Genomic DNA, 24741 nt, shown 5'->3' with positions numbered 1-24741 from the left:
TGATGCATGATTTTATGTGTGGGATGATCCATATTTGTGGAAGTATTGTCCTGACCAGATTATTCGTAGATGTGTGCACAATTCCAAGTTTAATTCAATTCTTGCATTTTGCCATAGTTATGCATGTGGGGGTCATTTTGGCACCCAAAGGACAACCCTTAAGGTTTTAGAGAGTGATTTCTATTGGCCTACATTGTTTAAGGATGCTAGAACATTTTGTATAACTTGTGATAGATGCCAAAGAACAGGTACAATCGGTGCCGAAGACCAAATGCCGCAAACCCCCATCTTTAATGTGGAGATCTTTGATGTATGGGGTATGGATTTCATGGGACCCTTTCCGCCCTCATATGGTTTTACTTATATTTTGCTAGCCGTTGATTATGTGTCGAAATGGGTGGAAGCCAAAGCCACCCATACTAACGATTCTAGAGTGGTGGCAGATTTTATCAAGGCTAACATCTTTTCCAGATTTGGCATGCCGAGGGTGTTCATAAGCAATGGAGGCTACCACTTTTGCAATCGCACCATTGAGGCACTTTTTAAAAAGTACAATGTGAAGCATCGGGTTTCCATGCCATACTACCCTCAAACAAGTGGCCAAGCCGAAGTCTCGAATAGAGAAATCAAGCAAATCTTGGAGAAGACTGTTGGGCCAAACCGGAAGGATTGGAGTTTGCGTTTAGATGATGCACTGTGGGCATATCGCATTGCCTACAAAGCACCTCTAGGGATGTCTCCATTTCGACTAATCTACGGCAAGCCGTGTCACCTACCTGTGGAATTGGAGCACAAAGCGCACTGGGCTGTGAAAACATTCAATTTAGATTTAGATGCTACTGGAATGAATAGGAAGCTCCAACTGAATGAACTTGAGGAGATACGGAATGAAGCCTATGAGAATGCACAAATTTACAAGGAAAAAACAAAGGCGTTTCATGACAAAATGATTCAGGGACAAACATTCTCAATTGGACAAAAAGTGCTACTATTCAATTCCCGTCTACGATTGTTCCCTGGTAAGTTACGGTTTAAGTGGATTGGGCCATTTGTTGTCACTAATGTTTTTCCCCATGGTGCAGTCCAAGTTAAAAGCTTAAGGAACGGCGACGAATTCAAAGTGAAGGGGCATCGCCTGAAGCTATACTATGAGAGTGATGTGGGGAAGATTGTGGAAGACATCCCACTCAGTGTCGTGGGCCCTATCCAAGCTTAGAAGGAAGTTTCGTCCGGCTGCAAGACGTTAAAGCAAACGCTTCTTGGGAGGCAACCCATGTTTTACGTTCCTAAAAACCTTCCCTTTTCTGCAATTTTATTTTGCCATGATTATCATTTTTATTTGTTGCTTGTTTAATTGTTTTTGTTGTGGGTTTATTTTTGAAACATTGACAGATATGCAAGGTATTTTACATTAAAATTCATTGAAAATGAACAGGAGGTAGAAAAATACAAGACGGAGCCTTCACAAAGGATGCTTAGGAGAAGTCTCAGTAGTCGGTGGAGCATTAGCAGTCGGCGGAGCCACAGAAGGAGGAGGTATCAGAGGTTGATCATTTGGAGCTTCACTACGCGGTACAGCCCCAGAAGACGAAGGCAAATGCTGTTGGAACAAACCCACAAACCTCTGATGATCAAGTAAAATCTGACCATCAGATTCCTGCATCTGGTCAATCTTCCTCTTCATGTTTGTAGCATAGTTATGTGCAAGCTTGTGCAACTGTTTATTCTCATGCTTGAGCCCTCTAATCTCCTGTTTGAGACTCATCACTTCAGCTCCAATGATTCAACTTGACGGGTTTGAGCAAATAGACGTTGGGCCATATTAGACATATAACCCGCACACTGCACACTGAGAGCCAGATAATCCTTAACAGCCAACTCATCAGACCGTTTGGAAAGTAGTCTGTTATCTTTGGGAGTGACAAGGTTCTGGGCCACCACCACAGCGGTCATATCATTCTTCATCACCGAATCCCCAACGGTAAGAGGACCCGTAGTGGATATGAAGGATGGGCGCCATATGTTGTCTGGAGAAAGTATGGATGCCTCTTCACCAAGGTTCAAGTCAAAACGACTGTCGAAGGGGCCAGACATGTTCAAAGGTGTTGAAGAAAAAAAAGGTCGGACAAATCGAGATCTTAGAAGTGCAATGAAGGGAGTTTCTATGGGCAGAAATTCAAGTGTGCTTAGAAACGAACTGCTTATCCTCTATAAAAACTAGCACTTGACGGGATTTCAGAGATCGAAGAGGCGAGCTCAGAAATCGAATAGGCCAATTCAAAAATCGAAGAGGTGCTAGCTTTCTCAAAAGTTGGGCTTGCTCAGAAACCACGGGCCATTCTCAATTCCAGATTTGTCCGCACTTGTCACATGCAACCTCTGCACTCGACGGAGCTCAGAAATCGAAAAGGCAAGCTCAGAAATCGGAGAGGCATTTACTTTTCCAGACGTGTTAGCATCTGTCACATGCACACTCAGCCTTGCGGAAATTATGGGCAATCTGTCGAAGATTTCTGGTGACGTAGAAAGCACGTGAAGATTACTATTCAATCATCCAACGGTTGCCGACAAGAGTGAAAGAATAGTACCGGTTATTAATTCATATAAATGTCGACCTTCACCCCCCATTCCAAGGCAGACATATATAACCCTTCTTCATATCCGAGAGTGCCTTCCCAACAAAGCCTCTCGAGTCACTCAGTGTTCCTTATTCCCTGGGATACCTCTACAAACAACCCATCAAAAGCAAAAGTATTTCATATCATGAAGGTTGAAAGTAAAAGTATCTCATATCATGCTTTCTCCCTATCCTTCTCCTTGTCCTTGTTTTCATCTACGGGACAATGAGAAAGAGAGAAATCATCCAGCACTTGGTATCAATCTTCCGATCTGGAACCAACTGCCTGGAACCCCTTCTTGATTGCTTAACTAGCCTTGCTCTCGAGTACTCATCTTCAACATCTTATGCTTCCTCTTCGTCTACCACTTCTGCCTAGGGAACATATAAAGGAAGTGAAAATGATACCTCGAAGCATGTGGAGGCAATGTGCTAATTCATCCTCAGCTAGGGACAAGGAGAAAGAAAGCAAATGGTCGGAACTTGGAAAGATTGAAGAAAGAAACAGACCATCACCTCTACCTCGTGCCTGCCTACCGTGCAGAAGAAACAAGCAGAGAAGAATGCAGATTGCACAACCAAGGAACTTTGATATTCCTCACTCAGAATTCCAAACCAGTTCGAGATCAAAGCTGTGGAAAGTCAACAAGATCATCTATCTCCAAAACCAGATTTGCGTTCTTAAACTCTACTCTGTCTAGTTTTTACTTTGCTATACTTGTCATGTTTATTCGTTGTTTGTTTGTTTGCTTGTTTTTGTGTGAGTTTATGCTTGAAACATTGAGGACAATGTTTGATTTAAGTGTGGGGGGGGGGGGTAACCAAGTTGTTTTGCATGAAATTCGTAAGAGTTTATCACCCATTACTTCTAGTGTTGTTCCTTGCTGTTTTTAAGTGTTTTTAAGCTGTTTTGGAGTGTTTTAGTGTGTTTTGACATAAAAATCCAAAAATCTCATAAAAAATTTGAAAAATTGTTTTGAAAAACCCAAAAAGAGAGTTGTTTTTATGTGTTTGTTTGTGTCTTAGGGTACCTTCCAACTCAATGATGAGGATTTGGTTTTTAATTACATGACCGTTAAAGAAAGTTATAAACATGGATGAAAATTTGATTTACTCTTTGGTGTATGCTTGGTTGTGGTTATAATTTATGAATTCACATGCAATCATAAAGGAAAAATCAGTTTTTGTAAGATGCTTGAAGGAAGGAACTCAAATGAACACTACAACCTTGTGAGACTTGAGCCTAAACGTTTATTTGGAGAGTTAATAATCTGTGCATCATTGTTTTCTAAAGTCGTTGCATGATCTCATTATTCTTTGCTTGGTTGCTACTTAGAAGGCGTTTCATCATTTAGTTTCAAATGCTAGAACTCATGCCTATTTCATTCAAAGCATGCTATTGATTTGCGTAATGCATATTCAAGATGAAGTTGTGTAGTGACCACCAAAGCCAAATTGCCGTGCCCCTATTTCATTATGTGTTTAAGTTTAACCCCGTTGAGCCTTGTTAAGCCTATGTTCTTTGTTAATCCACACTATCCTTACCTAGCCTAGTTTTAGGACCATCCATACCCTTGTTCTTGAAGCATAGTAAAGCATGACTTAAAATGATTTTTTTTTTATCAATGTATTGCAAAAAGCAATTGTGGGGGAAGTGATTCTTGTGTGTGTGTGTGCCAAAGTCCTTAATAAGGTACGGGTAAAAAAAAAAAAAAAGTTTGTTAAAAAAGGGTCCAAAACATTGAATTCGGCCCTAAGTGTTGCTTGAATCTTCCCTTTGTGTTTAAAAGTTAATTTCTGCATTATTAAGTGAATTCCAAGTGTCTATTTCATTACTTTGCTTGCTATCGCTTTAAGAACATTTGCTATCCCTATCCTTTCTTTGTTAGCCATTACCCCCAAGCCCCGTTACAACCCTTGACTTCAATCTTGAGTGTTGTGTGTTTCAATTTGTGGAGTTTGAAATTGGTATGAGCATATGGTGTCACTAGTTCTCGCATCTAAGTAGTAGAATTCCATTCATGAGATCATATCTAAACATGCTTATTAACTCCAGAAATTGTTTTCTTTGTTATAACATATGTGAGTACTAGTCTTCCATGTTTCCATCAATGTGCTCAAATATAACTAGTGTAGGATGTGTAGTTAGAAAATGTGTGTGAAAATAGAGAGTATCTTGTAAGGAATTGAGCAAATTCTCTAAGGCATGTTACTACATTCAAAATATCGTTTTAATTGGTTAATTACGAACTAGTAAGTGGTGACTGTAATTAAGTATGTGCTCAAGTGTGAAGATGACTAAAAGTTGTGGGAATGATGATTTTTAACATGTCATGTGCATTGGAAATCCCTGAGGCAAATGTTGGAAGGTTAAGTTGTGTTTTGTTTGTTTTGATTCGTTTGTTTCTTTTGTTTTGCTCGAGGACTAGCAAAAGCTAAGTGTGGGGGAATTTGATAGGAGCATATTTATTCGACTGAGTTAGCTTGTTCTCATGCATTTATGTTGTTATTCCTTAGTAGTTTTAGTGTTTAAAGTCATTTTTGTGCAATTTCAGGTTCTAAGGACAAAAGTATGCAAAAATGTGCATTTTGGAGCTTTTGGAGCAATTTTGGGCTTGGAATAAATATCACATGCTTGGAACTAAAGGAATGGACGAAATCGAAGACCTAAAGATGAGGATTCCTACTTGAAGTAGGAAAGTTAAGCCAAGGTTTCCTATTTTGGTTTGATCTTTCCTAAATCCTAAATGTCCCTAAGTTCCAGCAACATTGAAGGTTTCCTATGCATTTTATGACACAAATTAAGGGTTCCTTGTACCATAACAAACCTTTGCCATGCACTCCATCCATGTTTAATTCTTGCATCAATCATCACTTCACTTTCACCTTTGAATCATTTCAACACCACTCCATTTTACCCATGCTTTGCATCATTACTTCACTTTCACCTTTGAAACATTTCAACACCACTCCATTTTACCCATGCTTTGCCTTGCACTTCCTCTATAAAAGGAAGTGTGTGTAACATAAATTGAGTTCATACTTTGTTAGATCATTCACTCCCATTTCAACACAACCTTCATCCAAACACATCCATTCATCTTCACATCCATTTCTCCATACAAACAAACCTTCAAACACTCACCAACACCTTGTGCCGTAGCAAAGGAAGGGAAGGAAAGTGCTTGGACGTGCTTGCTGTCCAACTTGGATCGTTGGAGCGTTTAGGTGTTTTCTTTCTTTTGTTTCTAATGTTTAAATTCATTTCCTTTCGTTTTGTTGTAAATATGAGTGGCTAAACCCCTCTTGGCTAGGGGTGATTTCAAAGCCATGATTATGTGTGCAATATAATTTGATAAATTCCAGTTATGAACTCTTGAATCGTGAATGCAATTGGCTTAACTATTTGATTGATAACTTATTTGTATTTGTTAATTAAGGGTCGACACTTAATTGGCATGCATAAATCTGTTGCTAGAATATAAGGAAGTTTCACATAATCGTTACAAACTTATACTCACATGTAGTGAAGGTCGCTTATAAACGATCGCGTTAAGTTCAATTCCTAGCATGAGTGACATGATGTCATAGTTGCAAGTGCTTTGTCAATGCTTATGATTTTCATTAAACGTAATTATCTTTGATTGTATCTTTATTATGATGTCATGTAGGGAACTTTAGAAGAATGTTTTGGGTTGTCGAATGATGTCATCCAATCCAATAAAACAAGGAAAATCTGAGAGTTAATTAGTGATGTCACGGTTAATTTGGAGCATTGTCGTTCATAATTCAATAAAGTAGTAACTGGAAATCAAGTTGTTTGCATACATATCATGTGTGGAGAAAAAGCCTCTAGCTATCCCATCCATCATCTTATTTCTCAAATTTGTTTTACAATTTGTCTAGTTTTTCATACTTGTTTGTTTGTTTCAACTTCATCCAAAACTCAATCCCCATTTACTTGAGTGTGTCTAATTAGTTAGAATCTGTTTTAATTTGTGTTTTTAAATATTTTGATTCAAGTAAAAGTCAATTTTCGTCCAAAGTCATTCCTAGTGTCTAGTTTAAGTTTATTTAGTTGTTTTAAGCTGTTTTGAGTATTTTAGGTTTGCTTTAAGTCTTGTGAGTCTTGTTAAGTGTTTTTAAATTTAGTGTTATGTTTTTGAGTCAGTTTAGAGGTTATTAGCAAGCCCTCCTAATCCTCGGTCCAGAACGATTCCTACTTATACTTGTACTACAATTGTCAAAAGAGGGTTAAATTTGTGTGTTAAGATAATTTTCGCATCACCTAACAGCCGAACAAAGAGAGTTTGGGCTGCCACTTAAAATAGAATAGGTGGAACTTCGGTCCTTCGGCAACTCGACAAAAATTAAGGCACCTCGTTCAGCAACTCTCTTCGTTCAGTACCTTGAAGTTTCGTGATTACTCAGTGTCCTAGGTTTTTACAATTCCCCAACCGAGAAGCTTTTCTCACTCGAGAACTTATGGGAGCGCAATGTTTGTATCACACTTCACAAATCCTGAAACTACCGAGCACTGATCAACTTCATACCTTCAGGGACCCACTGAAGGTTCATGCTGAGGCACCCTTACTGAAGCATATGAGTTCCTTTCCAGTCAAGAGACCCATCATCACATGACACATGTCAACATTAGAATAAAGCTCCTAGAGTCCCACCTCGATCGCAGATAAAAGCATGCAACTCTCATCGACTATAAAACAAGATTATTTTCCTACAGTTAAACCCTAATGTAATTATTGTACTAAAACTCATCATTAAAACTCACTAACGATGATTATGCTTGAACCTATGTATTGTGTAAACTCCACTATTAATGAGAAGTCCTCTACCCTCGTGGCCGTAGCCCAACTTAGGGTGAATCACGTACATCCTATTTTTGCTTCCCTATCTTTATATTTCTACGTATTTACCTACACTTAGGCCATCTTCAACTGATGGCTGGCCAGATGGCTTGTTTTAGCCCTCTGGCCCTTCAAGATCCTCCAAGATATTAATATTTTGATGAACAGTACATGGCCATATTTGCCTCCGTCTCCAACCGAGGGCCAGAGGGCTCGTTTTAGCCCTGTCACAAAAAACCGTCTCCAACCGAGGGCCAGAGGATCATAAGGCCAAACATAATTTATTATTTAAAAACTACAACTTAAAATAAAATGAAACAAATTTTGTGAAATAGAAGTTATAGGGAAAAAAAGGAATTTAAAAAAAATATGAAGCAAATTTTGTAAAATAAAAGTTATAGGAAAAAATAGAAGTTATATGAAAAATTTTGCAAATAAAATATAATAATAAAACTCTAAAATAAAAAAAAAAAATCATGTTACCCGACAGGAATACATTTATATTAAGTAATAGAATGTATTCCTGTCAGCTATAACCAATGTCCGAAATGCCGATAATATCGGTGATATTTCGCCGATATTATCGGATTTTCACGTTACCGATATTTTAATAGGTATCCAACGGGTTTTCATCAAAATATCGCGATATTATTGATAATATCATGATATTATCGATATTAGCGATAATATCGCGATATTAGCGATAATATCGCCGAGGCTCCGTTGTCGCAACGGCAACCTAGGCTCCGTTGTCGCAGCTGCCAAGATCTGCGCCCCTCTCTGCAATCCACGCTCAGACCCATCAAAATGAGCAATCTCTTTTCTCCGGAGGTGGCCGGAATATGGGTTGGTGTTCTTGGGGTCATCAGGGTTCCTCTGCGCGTCGCCGTGCTTCCCAAAGACGGAGGAGAGGGAGGGAGAGTTTAGGAGGGTGGTGGAGATGCTGCGCTGGCATCAGGGTGGACGAATTTGGGTGTGCCTGGGTGTGGGTGCGATCGGGGAAATGGAGTCCTCTGCGCGTCGCCGTGCTTCCCAAAGACGGAGGAGAGGGAGGGAGAGTTCAGGAGGGTGGTGGAGATGCTGCGCTGGCATCGGGGTGGACGAATTTGGTTGTGCCTGGGTGTGGGTGCGATCGGGGAAATGGAGTGAGAGAACGAGAGTTCGAGAGAGAGATAGAGTTGAGAACTGAGAGAGAGTGAGGGGTCCGAGAGAGACTCGGGAAAAGAGAGAGAGAGATAGGGTGAGGGTTAGTGGGTTGCCACGTGGCAGCGTGACGGAGAGTGAGAATCAAGATGGAGGGTCCAGATTAGATTAGGATAAAGGACTCAATTGCACAATTTATATAATTTCAGGGAAAGAGTGAAAATATAAATTAATCTGGGGTCCAGATTAGATTAGGATAAAGGACTCAATTTTAGGAAAGAGTGAAAATATATAATTTCAGGGAAATAGTGAAAAATTTGCCAGCTCGCTATATAATCAACTTAAATTAGTTAAATCCATCATGCAATGCATTTCCTTCCAATTTTTTGTGATAAACTAATAGATAATTGACTAAATAAACATCCTGCAAAGTTTCAATAAAAATTTCCAAGTTTTTCTTACAATTTCCATGGTTTCCATATTATTTTTATCGATATCGATAAAATCCCGATATTTCCATCGACATTTCCGTGTTTTTGGACTACCGATATTTCTGATATCATCGATATTTAATACCTTGACTATAACCGACAGAAATAACAAAACATTAAAAAAAAAATATGGCCAGCCCTGGGCTGGCTGGTGGCTGCATGCAGCCAGCCCTCCAGCCTTCCAGCCCTCTCCGATTCTGTGGGGCCCTCCCAGATTCCAGAGCCCTCTAGCCTAGCCCTCGGTTGGAAACGGTTTTCGGGCTATTTTCGGCCCTCTGGCCCTCTAGACCCTTCGGTTGGAGATGGCCTTAGTGACCAGAGCAACCATGCGAAGGTCACAAACTTGACACTTTAAGTTGTTCTAAAGTCTCACCGATTTTGTGCATCAACAACATCCATCACCGAGCTCATCTTCAGGGCGAGAATGCCCTTCAAGCCTTCGTCTCTCACGGTAGAAACACATTCAAAAGCTTTGCATAGCCAACCCAGGATAGGGTTTCCATCATCTCCATTTACAACCCGCACCCTCTTCAGTGGGAACCTCAAATCAATCTCCAATAAGACCTTCACAAACAACCTATTCAGACCATTCAAAGTAATCTTATCCACTTTCATAGAGACCCCCGATTGCTTGAGTAATAGTAATACCCTTGATAATATCAACATCCTTGTATTGGATAGGACCTCGTGGGAGCCTAACCCAGACTCTAAGAGATGGAATTCACTGATGAGTTCTCATCCTCATCAGCGAATTCGACGGCAAAGCGCCATGTTTCCATATTAGGCCAAGCTTCCTCTTGATGATACGGGCATCGACTGGCCACGCAAACATATTCCCCGTTAGTACGAGAACAAGCCAGTTTGAACTCTAGTAATTCCCAAGTTTTTATTCGACTTCGGCTATCAAATCAACCTCCTCCGTGTCGCATTTGATCTCTCCATTCGGATATCAAGAGAATGTTACAATGCTTTCGGGTGCGTTTAGAGAAGCTAATTTGGTGGCGGATGTAATGAACAATCAAATCATTCTTCAATTATCGAAATCTTAGCAGACAATTGAAAACAAAATCCGAAATTCCCAATTGCTCATAGTCAAAAATGATTCCTAGTACAACCTACACATATCAACCTGTCCTAACGCTTTAAAAGCAGAGGCAAGAAGAAAAAGAAAAAAAAAATAGTACGATGCACTATTTCTTTGAACACTGTTGGGTGGAACAAAATGTTAACATGGGGTAAAAACAAAATCAAAATGACCTTGGCCGAGTGGGTATTGAAAACCAGCATAGTTATCTTTCTTTGAGCAAGAGTTGCTAAACTGAAGTCACAGCTATGTCTCATCTCATGTTCTGCATTTCTAAAGTCTTCAAGAGAAAGAAAACATTTTCATTTTCGATGTCAACATTCTCTTCGCTGAAGCAAATCCCACAATTCTCTCGAGCTGAAATGCAATAAGAGAAAAACAAAAATATACTTAGATAACGGGTTTCTCCTTATTCACTGGCCCGAAAACCAAACAAGCGAGCAAAATAGAGAATCTACTTCATGTTCACTACATCAGGGAGGGTTAAAAAGGCAACAGGAGATTAACACAATTTCATCACATCGATCAGACTCACACAATGATGTTAGGCAGTTTCTTTATTCAGTTGATCAACTGTGCCAGTTTCTAATATAACGGATCACTGAGAAGTTAAACATCCAAAAATCCTAGCAAGTTAAACAGCTACCCTATCTCATCCTCACAATCAAACAACGATCTAGCACACTTTTAAGAAATATTACCCGAAGGAGATCAAATTGAGAAAAGAGCACCGTGCATGCCATGTCATTGGACCCATCAAGCATATTAACAACCTACAATTAAATAAAAAGAGCGTATTGGTTCAAGAAAAGAAGAACATGACTGTATCTCAAAATGAATTATATAAAGTATCAAAAGACAGATGCTTCATCATTATTATTTTTTAATTTGGTAGCTCTCCAGTTGAGCTTCTTAAAGAGAATGACTATTTGTATCGCGCTCACCTCAGGCTAAAATTCCTTTCTCAGGCAGAGAATATATGACTAAATTCTGAATGCCACGAATCTACTCACAAGAGAATAATTGTATGTCAGCAAAGAGGCTCAAAATACTGATTTTAAACTTCAGCCAAATACTTTCCAAGTTAAAGAACAATATCCAAAATGGAAGGACACAAAATCATCAGCATTTGGACAAGAAAATTATGCTCAAAGCAGTCTAAAGAACCTCATGTCTGTGGTAAAAATGTGATCTCTCAGTGTAAAGCATTATCTTCCGCTTTCCTTCAAAGAACCAAACCCGTGCACGAGAAATATCACTTTGCTCTGCATATCTAAGGAGCCATGGAAATTTTACTGCATCACTACATTTACGACTGCACAATCATCACAACATAAATAGGACAGGTTCTTACTCATGAAGTAGACAGAAGGACGCACTCTGTGACTTCAAAAAGTTCCGAACTTGAACATATTCAAAGTAAGAACTGATAAATATCATAATCCCACCCTGAACGAAGGTTTCAAACGAAAGATATCATGAAATATTCCAAGGATCATACAAGGACAATTTAAACAAAAATTTATTGATATTTGCAATTTTAAAATTCTTAGGCCTCAAATAATTACCTCAACAGAATCTTTTGTCTTTGGGAAGACCTGAAAACTGAAAAACACCAAACATCTCAAAATCTGAGTAAAAAGATGGAAAAAAAAAATAAAGCTAAACTAAAACAGTCAAGCCCAGTGTTAATTTCAAATTCTCAAGATGCAGCAAGTTCAATGATGTGGGTAGGAAATGGGTTAAGATATGGGATTTTTTTTTTCTTTCAAGAAAGACTAAATTTATATCAGCAACTTTTCATATTCTATTCCAACTTCAAGTACAAGTTGTTCTAGCTAATACAAACATTTGTACCCGTCTTCCTAAAAGGCGAGGCACAAAATTATTTAGGGTAGCCCTTCCGCACACCCATCTTACTTCTCACACACCCCTCTCAATTTTCAGCCGTCGGATCAAATGAATTGAACAATATCAACGACCAAAAATTAACAAGGGTGTGTGGGAGGTAAAAATGGGTGTGCAAATAGCACTATCCATTATTTATTTCCTTAGATTTGAAAACACAAAAACTGCCGGAACTGTAACTTAAAAATTAAAACTTATCTTTCCAAGAAATTAAGGGGTTGTTTGCTATCCATCTTGAATTTTTTTGTTACTGAAGCTAATGAGACCTTGAACTACATTCATCATTTTTGAAAACAAAAATTGGATCCAAGGAGGATACTAAACAGGCCCTAACGAATTCTTCTACAAGATGGTTCTATCAAATTAATGACAAATTATCTAGCCACAAGTTATAGAGACCTTCTTTAATAAGTCTAACTATAGCAATTCAGAAATCAAATTATAATTGTTCAATAACAACAAACTATAAAGTCTCTTGCAATTAAGGAACCTCCTGGGTAACAGAACAAACCTTTGTAGTAAAATATTCAAAACGAGCATCATCAATATGTTGTATCGAATCTGCATCAAACCGCTGATAAATTTGTAAGGTCGAAAAGTAACAAAGTGAATTAGTTGATGAAGTTAATCCAGATCTGAAACAGAATTTAGGAATCAACCTAATTCCTTACACTTTAAGAAGAAACTAAGTACTGTGATACATATATTATATTTTTTTTCTCGGTAGCCACTTCTCAACTCCGCCTGTGTAAGTTTATCTTACATTGCCGGTCCCAAGCCCAGGTAAAGGAGGAGGGGGAGGGCGTCAGGTAGTTGACAGCCGGCACTCCTCGATTACGTCGAATCCTTATGAAAATGAATCCAGAACGAAATCGCGCTAAAGCTAGGGCGTCATCCGTAAGTGGCGCACTGTGTGGCCCGAGCACAGTGATAAGTGAGCAAGGGTCGCTGTATCTCTATCGGCACCTGGATGCAGTGTTAAATGAGCAAGGGGGCCATAGAAACTTCTTTTCGAACGACTCCACTCAAAGTTGTTTGGGAGCATATGCTCCTATCAACTTTACACAGGACACACAAAAGAAGTACTTTGATCCTATTGGACAGGGGAGGGTGAAGAAGCTTGGACAGAAGGGTAGAGTTCAAGATAGTAGAATGCATTTAGGAACATGGAATATAGGAACCTTAACGGGAAAATCTATGGAAGTAGTGGAAGTTATGGTGAGGAGAAGGATAAATATTATGTGCCTACAAGAAACTAAGTGGGTTGGTCTTAAGGCAAAGGATCTAGAAAACTCAGGGTTTAAACTTTGGTATTCGGGCACAAATAGAACGAGAAATGGTGTTGGCATCATCGTGGACAAGACCTTGACACAAGATGTTGTAGATGTTAAGAGGGTAGGAGATAGAATCATGGCAATCAAGATTGTAATAGGACAAGAACTCATCAATGTGATTAGTGCGTATGCACCTCAAGTAGGGTTGGATACGAGTTCGAAGGAGAAATTTTGGGAAGACCTTGGAGACTTGGTGCAAGGAATTGCCCAGACGGAGAAGTTATTTATAGAAGGAGATTTAAATGGACACATGGGTAGGGAGACAGGCAACTACGGAGGTTTTCATGGTGGCCATGGTTGTGGGGAGAGAAACGAGGATGGGGAAGCTATCTTGGATTTTGCAATGGCATATGATCTCTTCTTAGCCAACACCTTCTTTAAGAGGAGAGAAGAACATGTGATCACCTACAAGAGTGGGTCGTCAAAAACACAAATAGATTTTCTTCTAACGAGGAAAGGGGATCGTATAACTTGTAAGGATTGCAAAGTTATACCGAGAGAGAGCTTGGCTAATCAACATCGTTTGTTGGTGATGGATGTACATATCAAAAGAGAGAAAAAAGAACAAGACTTGGAAGTGCCCAAGGACTAGATGGTGGAATCTAAAAGGAGAAAAACAAGCCATTTTCAAAGAGAAAGTAATCACCCAGTGTGTGTGGGATAGAGAGGGGGAAGCTAGCCAAAGGTGGAATTCCATGGCTAGTTGTATCCGAAAAGTAGCAAAAGAGGTATTAGGAGAGTCCAAGGGCTCTGCTCCACACCAAAAGGAATCTTGGTGGTGGAATGAGGAGGTACAAACAAAGGTGAAGGCTAAGAAGGAATATTGTAAAGCCTTATACAAGAACAGGACCGATGAAAATGATGAAAGGTATAGAAGAGCGAAGCAAGAGGCGAAGAAAGTTGTGAGAGAAGCTAAGTTAACGGCTTATGACGATATGTATAAGCGACTAGCTACCAAAGAAGGAGAGTTGGATATCTATAAACTAGCTAGAGCAAGGGAAAAGAAGACAAGGGACCTAAACCAAGTGAGGTGCATCAAGGATGAGGATGGAAAGGTTCTTGCTACAGAGAACGCGGTCAAAGACAGATGGAGAGGTTATTTTCATAATCTTTTCAATGAAGGACATGAAAGGAGTACTTCTTTAGGGGAGTTGAGTAACTCAGAAGAGTGTAGAAACTACTCTTTTTATCGTCGAATCAGGAAGAAAGAAGTGGTTGTAGCTTTGAAGAAGATGAAGCATAGAAAAGCAGTGGGCCCAGACGATATATCGATCGAAGTGTGGAAAGTCTTGGGAGAGACAGGTATAGCATGGCTCACTGACCTTTTCAATAGGATTTTGAAAACGAAGAAGATGCCAAATGAGTGGCGAAAGAGCACTTTGGTGCCTATCTACAAGAATAAGGGTGACGTACAAAATTGCATGAACTATAAAGGTATTAAGCTAATGAGTCATACAATGAAGCTCTGGGAGAGAGTCATTGAGCATAGATTGAGGCAAGAGACACGGGTTTCGGACAACCAATTTGGGTTCATGCCAGGGCGCTCAACCATGGAGGCAATTTATCTCTTACGAAGATTGATGAAAAGATATAGAGATGGGAAAAAGGATTTACGCATGGTCTTTATAGATTTGAAAAAAGCGTATGATAGGGTCCCAAGAGACATTCTTTGGAGGATTTTAGAGAAGAAATGAGTACGAGTAGCATATATCCAAGCTATAAAGGATATGTATGAAGGAGCAAAGACTGCTGTAAGAACTCATGAAGGACAAACCGAAAGCTTTCCCATAACTGTAGGATTACATCAAGGCTCATCCTTAAGTCCTTACCTTTTTGCGTTGGTAATGGATGAGTTAACAGGACATATTCAAGATGATATTCCTTGGTGTATGCTTTTCGCAGACGATATAGTGTTGATAGATGAAACTCAGGAAGGGGTAAATGCGAAGCTTAACCTTTGGAGAGAAGTGTTGGAATCTAAAGGTCTTCGCCTAAGCCGATCAAAGACAGAATATATAGAGTGCAAGTTCAGTGCAAATGGAGGCCAAAATAAGTTAGGAGTGAGGATCAGAGATCAGGAAATACCAAAGAGCGATCGTTTTCGCTACTTAGGATCTATCTTGCAAAAGAACAGAGAATTAGATGGAGATCTCAACCATAGAATACAAGCTAGATGGATGAAGTGGAAGAGTGCATCCGGCGTGTTGTGTGACCGCCGTATGCCACTGAAGCTCAAGGGAAAATTTTATAAGACGGCAATAAGACCGGCGATGCTATATGGCACAGAATGTTGGGCGGTGAAGCATCAATACGTACACAAAATGGGTGTAGCGGAGATGAAGATGCTTCATTGGATGTGTGGGCACACGAGAAAGGATAAGATTAGGAATGGGGATATCCGAGGTAAAGTAGGAGTAGCCGAAATTGTAGGAAAGCTGAGAGAAAATCGATTACGGTGGTTTGGACATGTGTAAAGAAGGCCTACTAACGCTCTGGTTAGAAAATGCGACTACGGGACAGAGGTTCAGGGCCGAAGGGGTAGAGGAAGACCTAGGAAAACTTTGGAAGACTCTAAGAAAAGACTTAGAGTACTTAGATCTAACGGAAGACATGACACAGGACCGAGCACAATGGCATTCTAAGATTCATATAGCCGACCCCACTCAGTGAAGAAGGTTTTGGTGTATTTAACACACTACGTTGAAATGAAGCAAAGCTTATTGATTGATATCTCCGATAAGTTACAAATATGTACATATACATGAGTCAAAATAAACAAACAAGAGTGAGCCTTCACAAAGGTTGCTTAGGAGAAGTCTCAGCAGTCGATAGAGCCCCAGAAAGAGAAGGCACCGGAGGAGGATCATTCGAAGCCTCAGTACTGGACAGAACCCTAGAAGGAGGAGGCATCGGAGGTTGATCATTTGGAGCTTCATTACTCGGTACAACCCCAGAAGACGAAGGCAATAAATGCCTTTGGAACAAACCCACAAACCGCTGATGATCAAGTAAAACCTGACCATCAGATTCCTTCATCTGGTCAAGCTTCCTCTTCATGTTTGTAGCATAGTCATGTGCGAGCCGGTGCAACTGTTTATTCTCATGCTTGAGCCCTTTAATCTCCTGTTTAAGACTCATCACTTCAGCCGCCAATTATTCAACTTGGCGGGTTCGAGCAAATAGGCATTGGGCCATATTAGACACAGAACCTGCACACTGAACACTCAGATCCAGAGAATCCTTAACAGCCAACTCATCAGACCGTTTGGAAAGTAGTCTTTTATCTATGGGAGTGAGAAGGTTCCTGACCACCACCGCAGCGGTCATATCATTCTTCATCATGGAATCCCCAACAGTAAGAGGACCAGTAGGGGATAAGAAGGATGGGCGCCATATGTTGTCTGGAGAAGGCATGGCTACCTCTTCAACAAGGTTCAAATCAAAACGAAGGTCGGAGGGGCCAAACATTTTCAAAGGTGTTGAAGAGAGAAGATGTTGGACAAATCAAGATCTTAGAAGTGCAAGAAGGGAGCTTCTACTGGTGGAGATTCAAGTGTGCTTTGGAACTTAATGCTAACCTCTATAAAAATCTGCACTTGACGGAGCTTCAGAAATTGAAAAGGCGCCTGCCCAGAAATCGAAGAGGCGTTTGCTTTCTCAAAAGCTGGGCTACTCAGAGACCACGATGGCCGATCTCAGAAATCGAAGAGGCGTTTGCTTTCTCAAAAGCTGGGCTGCTCAAAGACCACAAAGGCCGATCTCAGAAATCGAAGAGGCGTTTGCTTTCTCAAAAGCTGGGCTGCTCAGAGACCACGAGGGCCGATCTCAGAAATCGAAGAGGTACCAGCTTTTTTCAGCCTTGTCAGCACCTGTCACATGCACACTCAGCTTTGCTGAAATTACGGGCATTCTGTTGAAGATTTCTGGTGAAGTAGAAAGCACGTGAATCTTACTGTTCAATTATCCACTTTCCACACGCACCATCAGCTCATGGGTACCACAGATAACTTTGCCAAAGATCTCTGATAAAGTTTAGACACGTGAAGCTTGCAGCTCCCACTACATGGCTATGACCAAGAAGGATAAAAGAATAGCAAAGAAACAGCACTTAACAAAGTTTAGACACATAAATTTTGAAGGTCTAGCTACCATATTATTACCCACAAAGGTAAAGGAACAGCACCACTGCTAGATAATTGGAAAGTCCCTGTGTGTCAACCTCTGTGCTCCGTGGCAAGGTAAACTAGCAAACATGCCCAACCTTTACTCACATTCGAGAAAACACTCCCAACAAGATTGCTTGCTCCAAAATCGAAGAGGCACCGCCCTCCGAATCTCGAGAGCCAGACTCCCAACATGATTACTTTCTCAAAAATCGAAGAGACACCGCTCTCTAAATCTCGAGAGCCAGACTCCCAGCAGGATTGCTTTCTCAAAAATCGAAGAGGCACCGTTCTCCGAATCTCGAGAGCCAGATCCTCGACCGGATTGCTTGTTCGAAAACCGAAGAGGCACCGCTTTCTCAACTTCGAGAGCTAGATCTCCTTGGATAAAGCTTGTCTGTAATCTTCACACGCAACATCAGCTTTCCAGATACCACAGACCACTTTTTCAAAGTGCTCTGACACACGTGAAGCTGGCAACTCCCACTACTGTGCTATGACCAAGCAGGGTAAAGGAATAGCATTACTACTTCTTGTTAGGGAGACTCCTATATATGTTGACCTCCATCCTCAACGGACAGGCAGACCTGCAAAAATGCTCAACCCTTCCTCATACCTGAGAGGGCACTCCCAACGAAGCCTCTCGAAATACTCAGCTTTCTTTCCCCCCGATAATTCCTCTGCAAACAAGTTACACCAGAGCAAGAATGTCTCATATCATCAGGGTTAAAAGCAAGAGTATCCCATATCATGCTTTTTCCCTGTCTTTTCCTTTGGCCTTGTTCTTACCTGCAGGACAAGGAGAAAGAGAACAATCAGTCAGCACTTGGAATCAAGCTTCCAGTCAGGAACTGACTGCCTGGAACCCCTTACCTGATTACTTACCTGGCATTGCTCTCGAGTACTCATCTTCAACATCTTATGCTTCCAGAGAAGATACCACATCTGTCTGAGGAATAGATAGGGAAAGTGAGAAGGATACAAGGCAGCATGTGGAGACAAGCGTAACATAACACGTGCCGATACATCCACTACTTTGTCAACAGCAAAAGTATCCCATATCAGCAGGGTCGTACGTACTCTAGATTTGATGGACTTGTTTTGACCTTCAAATTCTTCAGTTAGCCTTATACTCTGGAGGAAACCAGAAAACCCTCCAGCCCAGTTCAAGAATAAGCCTGTGGAAAGTTACTTCTTCAAAAGCAAATGTATCTCATATCATCTATTCTCATTTTTCTTCTCTTTATCCTTCATGCTGCCTACAAGATAGAGAGAATGAGAACAATCAGCCGGAACTCGAAATCAAACTTCTGATCTGGGACTGATTGCTTGGAGCTCTAATTGCTTACCTTGTCTGTCACCTCTTTCAGCACATCCACTAGCTCGGCGACTTGGGGGACTCCTCCTACTACATGGTTTGTATCGCGCTTGACCAAGCCTGAAACTACAAGTAAGCTTCAAGTGAAATTGATACATTACCTTGTGCATCTCCACCAGTTAAAGATACCACCCCTGGATGGAGGAAGAGTACTTCCAGAGAAGATGCCACATCTACCTATGAGACAGATAAGGCAAGTGAGGACGATACCACATTTCGGTACTTAGAAGTTTCGTGATTCCGAGATCATTCTCCCACACTATTTCCTAATGTCATTTGTACTAAATCATTTTGTACTCACTAAAGGAGAGTTTAAACCTATGTACTTGTGTAAACCCTTCACAATTAATGAGAATTCCTCTACTCCGTGGACATAGCCAATCTGGATGAACCACGCACATCTTGTGTTTGCTTTCCTGTCTCTATCCATTTACATACTTATCCACACTAATGACCAGAGCAATACAGCAAAGATTACAAACTTAATACTTTCTGTTGTACCAAAGTCCTCACTGATTTGTGCATCAACAATCCTTAAGTCCTTACCTTTTTGCGTTGGTAATGGATGAGTTAACAGGACATATTCAAGATGATATTCCTTGGTGTATGCTTTTCGCAAACGATATAATGTTGATAGATGAAACTCAGGAGGGGTAAATGCGAAGCTTAACCTTTGGAGAGAAGTGTTGGAATCTAAAGGTCTTCGCCTAAGCCGATCAAAGACAGAATATATGGAGTGCAAGTTCAGTGCAAATGGAGGCCAAAATGAGTTAGGGGTGAGGATCGGAGATCAGGAAATACCAAAGAGCGACCGTTTTCGCTACCTAGGATCTATCTTGCAAAAGCACGGAGAATTAGATGGAGATCTCAACCATAGAATACAAGCTGGATAGATGAAGTGGAAGAGTGCATCCGGCGTATTGTGTGACCGTCGTAGGCCACTAAAGCTCAAGGGAAAATTTTATAGGATGGCAATAAGGCTGGCGATGCTGTATGGCACAGAATGTTGGGCGGTGAAGCATCAACACGTACACAAAATGGGGTTGGACATGTGCAAAGAAGGCCTACTGACGCTCCGGTTCGAAGATGTGACTACGGGATGGAGGTTCAGGGCCGAAGGGGTAGAGGAAGACCTAGGAAAACTTTGGCAGAGACCCTAAGAAAAGACTTAGAGTACTTGGATCTAACGGAGGACATGACACAAAACCGAGCGCAATGGCGTTCTAGGATTCATATAGCCAACCCCACTTAGTGGGAAAAGGCTTTGTTGTTGTTGTTGTGGTAGCCACTTCTCCTAACATGATAAATATTCAAATCACACCAGGAAAAGAAAAGAACACTTCGGAGAGTCTCAATGTTGTGTGACCCATATTCCCAACAGGTTCTCAATGAATGAACCCAAAACATAAATAAATAAAGAACATATCCACTGATTCCATGTTTTCATTTCAAATCCACCTTAACCACTTGAAAAGCCAATTATCAGTAACAAGAAAGAAAAAAGGAGCAGAACAGAAATTGACATATTATTTAGACAGTACATTCAGCGTCCTATTTATGTGAAGAAAGGCAAATAAAGGATGACAAATGCCTCTAAGGAAATCAGAAGATAGATAAGATCTCCAAATCAGAAAAGTTACTAGGTACAAGAAACAAATAAACTCAACTTGAATGATAACGGTCTTAAGTTTTGATGCTATTGTCATATGAGTCGAGAGAATAACTAGAATCTAGAAATTTCAAGTTATGAGACACAAACATGGAAACTAAATTAATCAGAACAAAACACCCATTGGACATTAGTCACATGAGAGACAAAAGGTATACTATGAAATGCAATTGAAGGACGACATTCCAAATAAATGTGGGGGGATGCTCACAGGACCATATGCAGCTATTTTTCGTTTACATTGCGTTATAATTCAAGTACAAACCACTTTGACCCATATATTTTCACTGGAAAAGAGTTGTATTTTTAATCTTTTAATGCAAAATAAATTAGTAAAAGCATCAACACATCTGAGAGGGTAAAAGATATCACAAAACCATCCACAAATCAAGTGAAAAGAAAGTTTTATGAGGCATACCTGGCGGACTTGAAGTATCACTTCAGGAAGAACTCCTTTATGTTCATGTACCAGCTTCACCTATAGATATCACAAACTCAGTATTTTAGAATTTTTGGGTTCTGTGAACCATAAAATAAGCATTGCCAATCTGAATATTTTAAGGAAAACAGAAATTGAAGTTTTCCTTTTGCACTGTGTTGGCAAACAGCCATTTTATTTAACTGATAGTTTTTTCATTAATTTCATGTTTTCTACTCATATCATTTAATCCATTGTAAGACCAGTGGACAGCCCAGAATTATAGGAGGAGATATAAAGCTATAATAGATTTCTTATAGTCCAAATCTATGCACTATCTGAATAGATAATTATGCTCTAAATATTTATTCTTAAACATACCTTCCCATGGTAATTATTACAGTGCTTGCTGAACAAATTGTTTATATCTGCAGTAAAAAGCATAGGGTTAAAGGCTGATCAAGAACTGGAATATTGTCGATTATCTTATAAATTTGAATTTTTATCACGATTAACATCAATATACAAGAAAGCAAAAGATTTCACAGTTACCATCAAAGAAAAGGAGAAATCTTACCCGGATTTGAATAATAACTCAAGAGTATTGTTTGCCTATAGAAATGTGCACATCCATCCAGGTACCTGACCATGAAAAACATTGTTGAGTTGGTCTTCATGACATGTGATATGGACCAGTATGTTCACAATCAAATTTCCAATCAGAATACAACGTTTCCATTGTGTATTCTACATCTTGAGATGTTCATATCAGTTTAAGTTGTATGGGAAGCACTTTGTTGTTGAGTTATAAGCAGTGAGCTGATTAGTATTAGTGAATAAGCCATGTGGGTTTAATTGCGTATTCACTTGAGTGTAAGAATGCCAAAGTGTAAGGCCCTAAGATGTAAGGCTAAGAATGCCATGTGTAATGATCCTAGTTATTAGCTAGATGAGTAGCTGAGATCAGTTTGCAGAGAGAGAATGCAGCTGAGATTTTGTAACCGTTATGTAGTGCTCATTTCGAGCATGGTTGGTACAAATACAATCAATGAGAGCATATTCCTCTGTGATTTGCAGAATGAAAGAAGGAACCATTTTCTGTTTTGTTATTTCTTTGATATTTTTTCTTCTTCGATTTCCATTCACTGAGCATAATTCTAATTACACTAACATTTGTTACCAATAGTGTGAGGGAGGAAACTAAGGATAAATTGCCATGCCTGGCACACAACAGTGTTAATACTTGAAAAGATGTACAACAAAGCATACCACGGTCTTATCCGCATGACATCAGTCCCATGCTGCTTAGATGGTATGCGGTTCAACTGTTCAACAGCAGACTTCAAAAAGTCCCAGTTCTGGATTTTTTTATCAGAAAATAGAAGATATAAATTTTGCAAGCACCACATATTTCAAGTAGATAATTGATCACACTATTACCTGCATCGTTACAACAACTGCATGATCAATAACTAGAACCTGCCACATCAAAGACATATATCTCCATCACTGGAAGGGAACCATTAAAGCATATGAAAAAACCCCATGATAAGCATACAAACATACTTCCAAACACTGACAGGTTGGTAAGATATATTACCTCTATGGAAGAAAGATAGTCGACATCCTTTTCTTTGTTTAATTTAGCCTCATCAATTTTCTGCAAAAATAGAGGTCCAGACTCATTATAATAGACATAAAGGAAGTGTAAGCCAATCACAAACGTAAACAAATGACCAACCTCCAGCCTTAGAATATATAGAGAAAGTCCACACGCCTTTATTTAGAAAAAAGTAATTCATTTTAAGATGATTCTTGCAAAGGAGTTGGTAGCTTCAGTATGAAAGTTGGTTATACAAACTAGAGACAATTATATAATTATCAATTCCTTTTAGTTTCTTTCTCAGGAACCTTCTGTTTCTAGTTGTTATTTAGAGGCGAGAAGGCTAAATGTGTCTTTTAACATATCTTAACTACTTTGATCTAAAAGAAAGTAATTTTCAGAAGACAAGCGTGTCTGCATATATTCAAATAATTATGGGAAATTAGGTAACCAACTGTAATATAAACGTGCAAGTAATACGTCTATTTCATAACAAGCCACCAGGGGAAAAATCAGACTAGGAACTTTGAAAGTGAAAATAAAGCTGATCACTTACTTTCAACAAACCAACTGAAGAAGCAACTATCATATCTGAGGTCTAGAAATCACTGTACAACTTTATGCTCCTCCTACAAAGCAAAGATTAAAAATGAGTTGAAATTCCTATCTATGTCATCTCTGTTAAATGTCTGTCAATAATTTTTTTGAAAGAGAACAAAAATAGCATGAAATTGTACAACAAAAGCGAATATAACTTTTAGCACTCTTTTATCACTCACTCTACATTCAACATAAGAACATCATAAAAGGATGACTTCATAAAATTCCAGTATGATTCTTCATTACTTTAACTAGTGATTCACAATTAAAAACTGATTAAAAAGACCTTTTCAGCCATGAAAGGATCATATGTAGCTGATGTTGCACTAGGGTCAAAAGATCCAAAACCTCAAAACTCCAATTACAGTTTTGCAAGATACAATGAACCCATCCAAACCATTAATAGACAAATTGGTGCTCACAATATCACAATAGTTCGACATACACAGAAGAATGCTTCTAAAATGATTCAGTAAAATATTCAAGTGACGGGGAGAGACACTTGCATTGCTGGCCACTAATGTTGCACTAACTTAAGAAGTACCCAAACCAGATTACACAGATGACTTTTTGAACAGTTCATGTTGTGTAACCACTGTTCTAAAAGTCGGCCTAGGCAGTTGGGTTTGGTTTTGACTTCTTAGTTAGTTTCCTTGGTGGAGAGATTTTGTTAATTACCTATTTGATTAGGATTTGGATTTATTTCCTATTAGGATTCTTATTGTAACCTCAGTCCTATGCACTATAAATAGGACCTTAGGGTTAGTGTATTTAGTGTGCCTCATCATGGTTTAGAGAGCTTTTCTCTATTTTGGTTTTGGGTGGAGGTCACCGTTTGGAGTCATGAGTGTGTGGCAAATTCGTGGCCCATTTGTTTGGCAAATTTGATGAGAGTCAATTTATGAGTTTGTGGGTTAGAGAGCAATTTGGGAGAATCTTCTCCGTTTGTTTGAGTTCTCTACTTGTTTGGTTTAGGGTTTGTAATTTGTGGGATTTGGGTTGTGAGAGTTTAAACACTCTTGTAATCTCCGTTTGTTTAGTGAAATTCCTCGCCGTGCTTCGCTCGTGGACGTAGGCTTTACGCCGAACCACGTAAATCTCTTGTGTTAGTTTGAGATTGTTTGTTTACGCATAAAAGTACAACATTTGAAAGAGTCAATTCTGCACTCTCTCTGTCGACTTTTACAAAATTGCAGACATAGCTTATCTTCATCCGTTCGCATTTGCATCTCTTGCCCTTGCTGCATCACCAGACTCATACCCCATCGCACCTGCACTACATCTTTGTACCGTCTCGCGTTGCATATCTCACAATCTTACCACACTAGGTTTGCAATTTTTTTTTTTCTAATTTTTTTTTTATCGTTATTTTTCTTTAGTTCTGATTGTGAAGGAATTTCATAGGAAGAACAAGATGGCAGCGGGGTTCACTTTTCTTTTTTCTTTTTGGGAAAAAAGGTGTTCACTT

General features: G+C 39.6%; 1 protein-coding gene across 2 annotated transcripts in view; it reads right to left on the bottom strand.

Moving 5' to 3' along the window:
- Window positions 1-10172: 10172 nt before the first annotated feature.
- LOC103430910 (protein NUCLEOLAR FACTOR 1-like) overlaps window positions 10173-24741 on the bottom strand; it is a 28860-nt gene continuing 14291 nt past the window's right edge. Inside the window, exons 2-15 of one of the 2 annotated variants that reach the window (XR_011574488.1) lie at window positions 23230-23302; window positions 22671-22730; window positions 22511-22549; window positions 22340-22428; window positions 21648-21712; window positions 21452-21498; window positions 21071-21130; window positions 12620-12669; window positions 11769-11805; window positions 11555-11649; window positions 11368-11473; window positions 11145-11205; window positions 10902-10973; window positions 10173-10557 (exon numbers count right to left, since the gene is read on the bottom strand). Coding sequence is in view for 1 of the 2 variants with exons in the window: in XM_070810396.1 (XP_070666497.1) it covers window positions 23272-23302 (31 nt within the window). In the remaining variant the exon portion in view is untranslated. Of the gene's footprint in view, window positions 10558-10901; window positions 10974-11144; window positions 11206-11367; window positions 11474-11554; window positions 11650-11768; window positions 11806-12619; window positions 12670-21070; window positions 21131-21451; window positions 21499-21647; window positions 21713-22339; window positions 22429-22510; window positions 22550-22670; window positions 22731-23229; window positions 23303-24741 lie in introns of those variants that run through there. The other variant, XM_070810396.1, reaches the window with a different exon arrangement.

Source organism: Malus domestica, chromosome 13, assembly GCF_042453785.1.
Source record: "Malus domestica chromosome 13, GDT2T_hap1".
Classification (NCBI taxonomy): Eukaryota; Viridiplantae; Streptophyta; class Magnoliopsida; order Rosales; family Rosaceae; genus Malus; species Malus domestica.
The sequence above is the reverse complement of the archived record's forward strand: the minus strand, read 5'-3'. Positions and strand labels throughout refer to the sequence as shown.